Below are 12,740 nucleotides of genomic sequence, written 5' to 3' on the forward strand. Positions count from 1 at the left end.
ATGGACAGCAGGTAGAAATGAATTGCTCCTCTGTAAAACTAACAACTTTAAAAGTTTTGTTAGACTGTTCCGCCATACTTTCTACTTGTAAGTGTGGTACAGCTTTTAAAAGCTGTTTTTCTTTCTGTCATTGTTTGATATCAGTCACTAGAGTTAGACCCAGTCTTAAAAGCACTTGGATGACTTTAACAAGCTTTTGTTAAGCAACCGTAAGTGCTGTTAAGATCAGGTCTCATGCTATGGAAAAGCTTAACTATATCTTTTCCCTATTGATTTCGGAGCATAATCATGTAATTCACCATTAAAGCAGAGGTTATAGAGAAGAGGTTTACTCTAGGTTACTGTCTGCTGATTCTTAATATAACACTTCTGTTCAGGATCTTGGTCATCTAGCAGTAGTTTTCAACAGGATTCATTGAAACACAGTTTTATCTTACCCCTTCCCCTCAAACATACACACACACTGGATCTAGTAGGGAAAGCCCAAGAGCAATTTGCTGAGATCAACTATGCATCAGCCCCACATACTGGGTCAAACATCTTGAACCCAGGAGGCCAAAGCATCGTGTACATGGTTCCTTGTCCATGTTCTGTATAGTCTCTGCTTTAATGGTGAATGTATTTAGTTTTTTTTAATTCAATGCAATTCAAAGGTGTTAAGTTCTTTACTGCATGAGCCACATCTGCGGCATTACTAGTGCACATATGTTCAAGCAGTTGGGCATTGGAACGCCACATTCCTGCAGTCTCCCATGACTCCCCACCCTTGTTCACAGTTCAAATGGCACTTTAGGATCCCCCCTACCTGACCACAGCCCTCCACTCTCTCATCACTAGGATCCATTCCCCTATTGCAGATTAAGTGGACGTTAGTACAAGTATTCCATCCCCAACATGCACATTTTTTCAGTTCCTCTATAGGATCCATAGTAGCTGCAAGCTTTATTGGTGCCAGTGTTTTAGCCTTCCGTACTATAGTTCAGTTTGTTAGTTCTTAACCTGGAGGACTCCACAGAGGTCGGCCTGGTTTCCCCTGCCCCCATTAGACATCCTCCTTTCAGGCTGGCATCAGATAGGCACCCTCCACCCCTGTAAAATACAGAGACTTTGTAATTCTCCATTATGTTGAATTACTTTCTGACAGCAGCTTATTTATTTAATCTCTAAAGCATGAGGAGCGTAATGCTGCCACATTAGAAAAGCACAATTACTTGTTAACATGGCGAACCCTCAGAGGTCGGCAGTTTTTCCATGGCCTACTATCATATACACAGCCTTCTTCCAGGCTAGCATCAGCAGGACACCCGCCACCTCCATACAAAACCAAGAATTTGTAACATTCCAATTAGGTCTGTTCACTTGTAACACAGCTCTTTTTCTACATTTCCAAACAGTAAGCATGGGCAGGGTAAATCTTCCTCATTAAGATTGCACAACCCTTGGCACATAGCATCCCCCCCATATAATTTAGTGCAGATCAGTATATCTTGCTCTCTTTCTTTCTTTCCCTTCTTTTCCTTTTAATTAGAGGTGTTGCCCAGCTTCAGAAAATGGACCGTGATTGTAATAGTGCAGCTCCGTCAGCCCCTACTACACTGAAGACATTACTACATGATGGACATTAGGCAATCATTTGTTCTTTTCCTTTTATAAGCATGATCTAGGTTAAGTTCATACCTTTTCTTAAAACCAATTAACTGATAATTCAATAATAATATAATAAAAATAAAACATCCTATTTCCAATCAGATCAGCCACCCACCTGGATAAATAGCTAGTAAAGGACATACACTAGCCAAGTGATTCCAGCCACGCACTGCTATATTTAAAACGAGTATCTAACAATACATGGATTTAAGCTGACAGGATCAATTGAGATTATAGCCAACCCCGCCACTAGCTATTTTAAACAGAAAGTGCTTATCTGGACCAATGATATCAGAGTTTCTACCCTTAAGTACTCCACTTTGACCAGTTTATCAGCCACCAAAACATTCCCTCCATTCCTCTCCTTCTCTAACATGTCTTATACATACCTACAGGCACATTCAAGGCCTGTTACCTGGCACATCTGAAGTAGTACCCATGAAAGCACAGCTAAACTTAGATGACTACCATTATCCACTGGTTAAATGCTTATTTTCTTCTTTTTTACGCATTTAATAGTTTATTTTTATAGCACTGGACTAGATTTTTATCAGTGGAAACATTAATCCTCAATTCTATTAATTGACAAGGAATATAAAACGGGACAAAACAATATATAATAAGCCATGTTTTCATTAGTTTTAACTGTTGATATTTTGTCTTTTCAGCTGACTTACTGGTAAGAAGTTAATTGAAATACAATGAACATTTCTAACACACCCCCACTCACAAAAGGCTACATCCACCATGACTAGTGGGGCAGACTAATAAACTTTGAACCCCTCCCAAAATGGTGTCATGGGCTGTGATGATAGCACCAGGTTCAACCCACTAAACTGTAAATGAAAAGCCCTGACTTAACACTGTTTGCACAGTCATGTAAGCAGCACTCATCTGCCAATAAAGAATATCTACTTGAAATGGACTGAGTAAGAGTCATTCTTTTAACTGAGTAAAGACATTCTTGAAACTGTGTACAGGGTGAAAATTGGAACAACACAACTATTTGCATCACGACAGTAGACAAAAACTTCACTTTATTTCTACTCGGGAGTTAATAGACTGGCTTGTACACCTACCACCTGGCAAGTTACCAGTTTTTCAATAGTGTTTTCTTTGACGTCATTTGTAGGTAGCCAAGATTTTACTTGCCAGTTGCCCCTAGGGGACTAGTCAGCACCCTCTTTTTCTTTTACAAAGTATTTTTGGAACATAATCATGACTTTCCATACAACACAGGTGTTTTTAGGGTATGGTATTCATTTTTGCTTTCCTTTTCGGGGCTTTCCTATTTACTGTTTAGTACCTGTAGTTCATCTACAGCTTTAATGCTTTCAGCTACCCTGTTTTAATTGTGGTAAAGTTGCCAAGTTTGTTTTTTTTCAGTATAATTTTTACTTTGAATCTTCTGTTTTTATATTTACAAAAATGTTCAATGATATAAGAATATTACGTTTTTTAAGTCGTATCTTCAAATCTTTTTTCTTTTCTTTTGTAAGCAAGTTAATTTTTTTAGGAAATATGGGCACATTTATTGTCATTTTATTTGGTATGATATCATTCATTTACATTTAGTAAATAGAGAAGTCCGTTTTCTTGCCACAGCCACTCTTCCTTGCAAGGAATATTGGCTTGAATTACTAAAAGAAAAAAAAAGAAGTGAAATGGATGCTAATTCCCTATTTGCCTATGTGAGCTCAACCCATCTTGGTAGCTTACAGGTAAGAGCCCACTACTTTTACAAGTTTTGACTTGGAAAGATGCAGACTTTTGCTGAAGGGAAAAGTTCAGGGACAGACCTGCACGGTTCCATTTCCTTGTTTTAGGATAGCCCCCAAGCTAGACGCACACCGCGTGGCACAGGACCCTCTTCTAGTGCGAATGCACAAACAACCCTCCTCCAAATACCTCTGAATCCTAAGTAAAACTTTCAAGTGACTCAGGATAGCCCCCAAGCTAGACGCACACCGCGTGGCACAGGACCCTCTTCTAGTGCGAATGCACAAACAACCCTCCTCCAAATACCTCTGAATCCTAAGTAAAACTATCAAGTGACTCAGGGTAATGAACTGTCCTTCTAAAACAGTTTTTTATTGCCCAGCGTTCTGCTGCTGGAATTAGGCAGCAAAAACTCCAACTGAAAACTGGTTATTTTTAACAAAAAACTACAGTAAGCTGCTGTTGAACCTGGTTACCTTTAAGACCCAGGGAAATCTTTGTGGTGTAGTACCTGACGTCAGCGAGGTTACATTACACCCTTGTGGTTTTCTGCCATTACTTTTGCTCAAGGGAAAAGTTCAGGGACAGACCTGCACGGTTCCATTTCCTTGTTTTAGGGTATGTAGTAAACAAATTTAAACTTTGCTGTATTTCTGATTCAAACGGAGAAGACACTAGCCTGGGCTTATAGTTTACATTTTACTACTTCAGAATGTATGCTCATAGAGCGAGCCCACCCTAATTTAAACCTTATAGCATCTGAGATTTTAACCTGTAAATATACTGTAGTGTGCTCTGGTTCTGCATTTTCTCATTAACATACAGTTTATCGCGGGTGTGTTGCTACCAGAAAGTCAAAACTTTGCTGCATTTCTGATGTAATCATTGTAACAAGAGCAATACTGTTTAGCGTGTGTGTTATATTCGTAGAGCACGCGTTTTGCTACTAGCAAGTCAAACTTTGCTGCATTTCTGATGTAAACTAAGTAATACTAGCAATACTGTTTAGCGTGTGTGCTTTGCTAGTAGAGCACGCTCTTCTTGACAAACTGCATGCCTTGTGGCGTATTTTAGCATTGCCTTAGAATTTCAGCTCTGCATAGTCCTACCAACTGTTGTGTTGTTGTATGCATGTTACATAGTGCTTAAGAACAGTATCTCCTGCTGAAATGTGCTTATGATCTTTACTTACCTACTGTATTGTATTGATTAATCCTAACAAGACTATTGCAACGCGTTTGTATGTATTTCACTAACTAAGGTACCTAACACTAAAAACACCATCTCTCTTCCATTATTTCCACCTTAGATAGCCCCCAAGCTAGACGCACACCGCATGGCACAGGACCCTCTTCTAGTGCGAATGCACAAACAACCCTCCTCCAAATACCTCTGAATCCTAAGTAAAACTTTCAAGTGACTCAGGGTAATGAACTATCCTTCTAAAACTGTTTTTTATTGCCCAGCGTTCTGCTGCTGGAATTAGGCAGCAAAAACTCCAACTGAAAACTGGTTATTTTTAACAAAAAACTACAGTAAGCTGCTGTTGAACCTGGTTACCTTTAAGACCCAGGGAAATCTTTGTGGTGTAGTCCCCGCTCCACCCTCGCTACGCTCGGGCTCGCTCCGCGCCCCACCCGCCCCCACTACCTCTACATTTATTAGGTCATCAAGCCCATCCCCCTTACCACCACCCAATCACAACTGTTCCCTCCTTCTCCCCTCCATTTCTCTGCCTGTCTCTATTACTAAGGCTACTCCGCCCACCCACCAAACTCTCTCCTTTAACACACCCAATCACAACTGTTCCCTCCTCCTCCCCTCCATTTCCTGGGCAACATTTCTCTGCCTGACTCTATTACTAAGGCTACTCAGCCCACCCACCAAACTCTCTCCTTTAACACACTCTACTCCCACCTCCATTGTTTTACATACCAATTGCACCAAGGCAACTCCCCTAGCTCTGTCCACCCATCTACCTCACCCCTCACCATGGATAGAAACTCTTTTACTACCCTCTCCCTTTTACCATTACTCCTTATTTTACCTTATCTTTTAACAAGTTATGAAACCCAAGCCCTAACAGGAGCCTACCTCCCCAAGGGTCAGACCTCTCTGCATTCCTATAACCCCTCCAATCTCATCCCTCCCTCTCACTACCCTGCTACTCACCTGATCCCTAAAAGAACTCACACTACTCTCTGTCGCCCGAAAGTATCCTCAACAAGGGACTACCTTAAACTACTAATTAAACTCCAAAAAATACTTGACTACTTGAAAAAATCCATCACAAAAGACGGTGATATCCACCCTAACCCAGGCCCTAATAGTGACCTAGGCCCTAACCCCCTCAACGCAGCCAGAAGCCCAGCGGACTCCCTCCTTATGCTTCACCTTAATCTAAGGAGCATCAATAATAAAGTTCACAACTTGAATGCCATGCTCGAAACCCACTCCCCTAACATCATGTGTCTCTCAGAAACATGGCTCAAACCCAGCACTAAGGATGAGGAAATCATCCCACCTGGGTATAACATCCTCAGGGCCGATCGAATAACTAGAAAGGGCGTGGGAATAGCTGTCATGTTCAAGAACTCCTTGAACATCACAATGAATTCACTCCAACCTCCAAAAGTTCCTAACCTGGAACTGATTGCCGTGAAGCTATCCCTAAGCAACCAAAAAAGTATTAATCTCATAGTAGTTTACTTACCCCCAGGCAAAAATGTTGAAAACCTAGAACAAACTCTTAGTTGTCTGGCTACCAACTATCCCCAAGAAACTATAATATTAGGAGATGTTAATATTGACTGGTCCCTCTACTCCGCTCAATCAAACCCTCTCCCCATTAACTTACATGGATTCTCCCAAAACATTCTTTCTCCCACTAGAATTGGACATGCCCAACAAAAGGAGAGCATCATAGACTGGATTCTTACTAATAAGGATCCTAACAACTGTACTGCAGGGACCCTTCCCAATGACCTTAGTGATCACCTCATTACCTTCATTATAAAACACAAATGTTCAACTATGAATCCCCCCATAACCAGACTAGTTAGGAACTGCAAGAATTTTGTCCCAGACCAATTTTGTGCTGATCTCAAGGCATGTAACTGGCACATCCTAAAAACTCTACCTTTAGATGAGAGTGTATCATACTTTAATGACACTTTCCCCAAGATACTTGACTCTCATGCTCCTAAGCGACTTACTAGAACTAAGGAACGTATTGCACCTTGGCTAACAAAAGATACTAAAACTAAAATTAAACTCAGAGACCAGGCCTGGAACAAATGGAGAGCCACAAAAACCCCCCTAGATCGCATCAAGTTTCTACAGCTTAGAAATTCAACCAAAGCAGCCGTTATGTCTGATAAAAAACAATATTTCTATCACCTCCAAGATAAACATCAGAATAATCCTAAAAAATTCTGGGTTGGATTCAATCACCTCCTACATCCAGGTAAATCTACCACCCCCACCCCTGAAAAACTCATGGATAAAGATCCAAGTGAAATAGCCAACACTTTTAATTCTTTCTTTACTGAGACCATCCAGTCCCTCGCCAGTAAGCTTGCTACTTCTCCCCCGGGTGCAACCTTAACCAAAGATCCAACCCAACCTACCTTCAACCTACAACCTACCTCCACCTCCTATATTCGCACCCTCTTGAAAAAACTTAAACCAACCACCCTAGCGGCCGACTTGCTCCCAGCCAAATACTTGCAAATAGCATCTGATGCCATAGCCCACCCTGTCTCAATCTTGATCAACCGGACCATTTCTGAAGCTTCTATTCCCTCTATCTGGAAAATCTCTTATATCATCCCTCTCCATAAAGGAGGGTCCTCCACTGACACTTCTAACTATAGACCCATAGCAATACTGTCTCCTCTAGCCAAAATTATGGAACGCTGTGTTCACAAGCAACTCATTACCCACCTCACACAAAATAACCTCCTGTCCAACACCCAACACGGCTTTCACCCCCATCACAGCACAACCACTGCTCTCCTCTCCTTTGTTGACTCAGTCAACTACAACCGCAATAACAAATTAATATCCTCTGCGCTCTTTCTAGATCTATCGAAAGCCTTCGATATGGTCAATCACCAACAGTTGCTCCACACACTGGAAACCTTTCATCTTAGCAAACCAACCATAAGTTGGTTTAATGCCTACCTCTCTTGCAGAAAACAGGCGGTTCAGTGGCAAAATAGGCTATCAGACCTACTCCCCACTAATATTGGTGTTCCCCAAGGATCTATTCTCGGTCCTCTTCTTTTTTCCATCTTTATAAATGGTCTACACTCTATCATTCCCAAAGCCACCTGCATTCAATATGCAGATGACTCCACCCTGATCTGCTCTGACGTTTCTCTTGCCAAACTCCAAGTCACAACCCAAAACTGCTTTTCCACAGTCGAAAAATGGTTCTCGGAACTAAAACTCCTACTGAACCCAACCAAAACCAAATTACTTCTATTTTTCCCCACTCCAGCTACCACCCAAGGAATAGAACCTCCTCCTACCAACAACCCAACCTTCTATGTGTCCTCCAACAATGGTACCATAATCTATCCTGTCTCCCACACCAAACTACTAGGGGTGACCATAGACCACAAACTTAAATTTGATATGCATGTAAACCTAACCATTAAGTCGGTCAACAAAAAACTTGGGTCCATGTATAGAATAAAGAACTTCTTAACCCCACACACCAAACTAACAATTGCCCGAACCCACCTCCTCTCCACACTCCTTTATGCCTCCCCGATATTCTCCTTCCTTCACAAGAGAGAGCTTAATAAACTTTCCACTACCTATAATCACATAGCCAGATTCATAACTGGAAAGCCCTATCGCACCCATCACTGCCTAAATCTAAGGACACGGGAATGGCTAGAACTGCCCAACATTCTCAAACTCAACCAACTCACTGAGGCTTTTAAAATTATCAGCCATCCAAATAAAACCCCCTCATTGAACAAAATACTCACCCCCTACTCCAACCTTACGTCCCTCAGGTCATCCAAAAGTCTACAAGTGCTGACCATTAAATCTAACAACTCGGGTGGCGAAGCTCTATATGCTAATTCCATTGGCAAATCCTGGAATGCCCTCCCAAACAACCTAAGACTTATGTCCTCTCTGCACCAATTTAAAATACACCTCAGAGCACTCCTGAAGTCCCAATGGCTATGCCCCTGCTCTAATCCAGACTAATAGCTAATGTCCCTGCCTCACCTAGCCCTCTCCAAGCCTCCACCCAACCCAAAAGCCTTAAGCGTCCACAATGTAGCCCTCTTAGTCCATCGTTTCAAGTCTGTATCTCTTTTAAATTATATATTTAACTACTTGCTTGCTTTATTTTGCCTTTAAATGTCAGTGTATTTACTTGCTTCAGCTTTGTCCTTGTATTTGTTTATATAACCCTGTTCTTGGAGCTTTTCTCCCCGGGCCTCCACTGAAAATGGACATGTATCCAGCTGGACTTGGCCGGTCAACAAATGTAAAATAAAATAAAAATAAAATAAATAAGGTGGGTAAAACCTAAATGTTTCACTTAGTTGTAAGGGTGACACCTCAACTCAAAAAGATGTGCTATCATTCAGTGTGCATGCTTACATATTACTGATGTATCCAGCTGTAGTACCTGTAATGCTTTCTGGCTGACATGTTGTATAGTGACGCAACTTTGTGAGGCGCTTGGTCAGTTGTCAGTTCTGAGGTGCGACTCTGCTGGCTCTCTCTCAGTGTGGTCAGGCCTCCCCTACATCAGGCAGTCGCTCCCACTTCCATATAGCTTTTCTTGAATTTGGATCAATTAGTTGAACCCAGTTTTTTAGGACTGCAGTCAGTACTCCTTTCTTGCTTAGTGTTCTTTTAATTTTTAAATGGAAGTGCTGCAGTTTATCTACAGATTGCTCTGATTTGTGCATCATTGAAAGCGTTGTACTGCCATATTTAGGAATATGTAGAATAACAGAAATACTTAAACTTTTGCTTACATTTTTCAGGAATGGGTTTTGGAGATAGGACAAATACCTTTTGTGGCACTCCAGAATTTCTTGCTCCAGAAGTGCTAACAGAAACGTCATACACTAGAGCAGTGGATTGGTGGGGACTTGGTGTTCTCATCTATGAAATGCTGGTTGGTGAGGTAAGTTCTTGAAATTTATTCTGAAGTACAGGAAACTTTCCATTTATATGTGCTGAAGGAAAGCATCCTTTAAAAATCAGTTTTAACAGCTAATAAACGTATTACATTACAAAGTGTGTGTGTGTGTGTGTGTGTGTGTGTGTGTGTGTATATATATATATATATATATATATATATATGTGTGTGTGTGTGTGTGTGTGTGTGTGTTTTATATATGTGTTTTTACATGGCATTTTTAAGACAGATTATTCTATTTGACTAATTTATGGTTGTTAGAGACGTGTATGCCTTTAAGGATTTTTTATTTAATCGGCTTCTAATTAAGGTGTTTTATTTAATGAAAGTTCCCGCAGTGTAAGTTAAACGTCTGAGGAAGCAGTGGGATTCACTGTGAAAGCACTTGCGTGTTTGCTTTTATAGGTTCATAGGTAGGTACTAGGCTATCGGCCCAAGGGCCTACGTCAGACTAGCCAGCACGCTACTATGGCTTACGCCACCCAAGAAAGTTGTTTTCCTGTGCCACTGTCCAGCAGAGACACAGAAGTGATCCCCGGGGTGTATTTCCTATTTCCCATCCGCTCATCAAGATTTTTCTTGAAGAATGCTAATGAAGAACTTTGCTTGACATAGATGGGTAACTTCTTCCAGAATATAGGAAGTCTCTGGAACAGGAATCTATCCCTTCAGCATGTCCTGTTTATTGTGGTGACAAGGTTTAGGTCCCTAGAGCATGTAGCTTGGAGAGATTGGGATTTCTTTAGGTGTAGCATGTCCAACAGCTCTGGGTTTGACATAGCTTTATATGTTAGGCAGAGATCACCTCGGAGTAGGAGATATGCTACGAAATAAAGCTGGAGTTTTTTGAGGCGGTCAGTGTAGGTCATTTGTTTGAGGCTAGTAATCCTCTTTGTGAGGTACTTCTGTAGCCTTTCCAGCTGCTGCAGATGTCTTGTGAGGTACATTCCAAAAGGGGCGTTGTACTCTATAATGGGTCTAATGAGTGATGAGTAGAGGGGAACAATGACCTCTTTTTTCCTGGATGAGAACCCTTTTATGATGAGGTGTGCCACATAGAAGGACTTCCCGACTATTGTGACAATGTGACTATCAAAGGAGAGACTACTGTCCACCAGAGTCCCAAGGTCTCTTATTAGACATTCAGTGTTAAGTAGATTGCTGCCTGTGTGGTAGTTCATGGGTACAGAGTTTTTACCAAAGGGGATGACACTGCACTTGAGGCCATGGCTCTGACACCAGGCATCTGTCTGTCTCAGTGAGGCCCTTCTGTAGGATGTCCACATCATTTGGGGACTTGACTATGGCTCCTAGTTTGCAGTCATCTGCGAACTTTGGCAGCCAGAGGTCTTCTGTGTTGAGAGAAGTAGATACCAAACAGGACGGGTCTCAGGACGGAACCCTGTGGCACTCCACTTGCCACTGCCTTGAGGTCAGATTTGGAGTCTGCAACTTTTACAGTGTGGGTTCTGTCAGTGAGCCAGTTGGCAACCCATCTTGTCATGTAGGGATTTATACCTAGTTTAGTGAGTTTAGCTATAATTCCAGAATGGGGGATGGTGTCGAAAGCCTTGGCGAGGTCAAGATAGGCTGTGTGAACCACCTTACCCTCATCCACAGCTTTGGTGACTGCCTCAAAGAAGTCGATCAGGTTCAGGATGCATGATCTGCATTTCACAAACCCGAACTGGGTGGAATCCAGAGTTTGGAAGTTACCAATGTCTTTGTTTATGAGTTCCATGATGGTACGTTCCATGGCCTTGTAGACCAGGCTTGTCAGGCTAATAGGTCGATAGTTCCCGGGATCAGTGGTGGCTCCCCCTTTGTGGAGTGGGATAACTGTTGCTGTGCACCATTCAGTGGGCACAAAGCCTGATGCACGGCTATTATTGAACATGGTGCGTAAGTGGGGAGCCACTTCATTCTGAAGTTAGTGTAAAATTCAGCCGGGGATGTTGTCCGGTCCCATGGATGCTGTGTTTTTGTGTGCAGCTTTTACCTGCGTAGTTGTGATTACAGGGACTCTGCATTCTTCCTGTATAGATATAGGCCCTTTAGGGGGTGAGAGGAGGGTAAAGTTAGCACTGAACCGATCTGCCAGGATGTTGACAATATCAGTTGGTTCTGTAATTTTTGTGCCTTTGTGCTGTAACTCAGAGCAGTTCTGGGTGTTACCATCTAGATTCTTGACATAGCTATAGAATGCTTTTGTGGTTGTGGTTGTCCTTGGATTTAGTAGCGATTTTGTTTTCGTAGCTAGCTTTGGAGGATCTTATAAGGGATCTCAGCTTCTTACTGAGGCTGACCAGGGAGCTGGGATTCTCGTGGGATTTTACTCTCTTTTGCAACAGTTTCTTCCTTCTGTTGTACAGTTTGTTTATGGCAGGGGACCACCAGATTGGCTTCCTTTTTTTGGAGGATAGCGTCTTGGTTCTGTTTGGGATAGCACGGTCCATGCATTCGGGTAAGTGCATATAGAGTGCATTTGTGTAGGATTCAGCAGTTGTAACTGTATTGTCCATCTGCATGATTGTCATGAAGTTCACCACTTCTGTCTTAAGAAGCATGAAGTTGGCTTTCGAGAAATTTTTTACTGTGGTTTCCTTAATGGGGGGTTGGGGTTGGATGTGGATATCAAGAGTGATAAGCTTATGGTCGGATCGGACCAACGAGGAGTTGACTTCAAGTGTGGAACACCGGTCACTCATGTTGGTAATGACTAGGTCAAGGATATTTTTGCCCCTGGTGGGGGTGTGGATAAGTTGATCAAGGGCATTGGAGTTTATGAATTCCAGAAAGCGTTGAGCTAAGGCGTTGGTACACAAGTAGTTTTCCCAGTTAATGGTGGGGTAGTTGAAGTCGCCCATTATTAGGGTGTTTGGTTGAACCCTAATATTTTCCAGTACATCAAGAAAAGAGTAGTAGGAATCCTGGGGCATGGTGGGGGATCTGTAGCAAGCTACAATTTGGATTGCAGTTTTGCCCAGAGTTAGTTTCACTTGGATAACCTCGGATGCATTATGCTGAGCAACTAGCCTGGAGGTGTGGATATCCTTAAAGAATATGGACACACCTCCTCCTTTGGTATTTCGGTCCAAATTATATGGCCGAAAAGTGTGGTACGAGTTATAGCCTGGTAGTGCAGGGCTGCTCTCTGGAGAACAGAGATTCTCATTAATATTTTGTTGGGTTC

At 42.1% G+C, this 12,740-nt stretch overlaps 1 protein-coding gene across 1 annotated transcript in view; it reads left to right on the top strand.

Annotated features, from left to right (window-relative positions):
- Positions 1–12,740, top strand: part of PKN2 (protein kinase N2) — a 2,214,272-nt gene that overhangs the window by 1,982,182 nt on the left and 219,350 nt on the right. Inside the window, exon 19 of the mRNA XM_044085632.1 lies at positions 9,390–9,532. Within this exon, the coding sequence (XP_043941567.1) occupies positions 9,390–9,532 (143 nt within the window). The remainder of the gene's footprint in view (positions 1–9,389; positions 9,533–12,740) is intronic.

The sequence above is a fragment of the Protopterus annectens genome, chromosome 10.part0, assembly GCF_019279795.1.
Source record: "Protopterus annectens isolate FY-2018-M chromosome 10.part0, PAN1.0, whole genome shotgun sequence".
NCBI classification, from domain to species: domain Eukaryota; kingdom Metazoa; phylum Chordata; order Ceratodontiformes; family Protopteridae; genus Protopterus; species Protopterus annectens.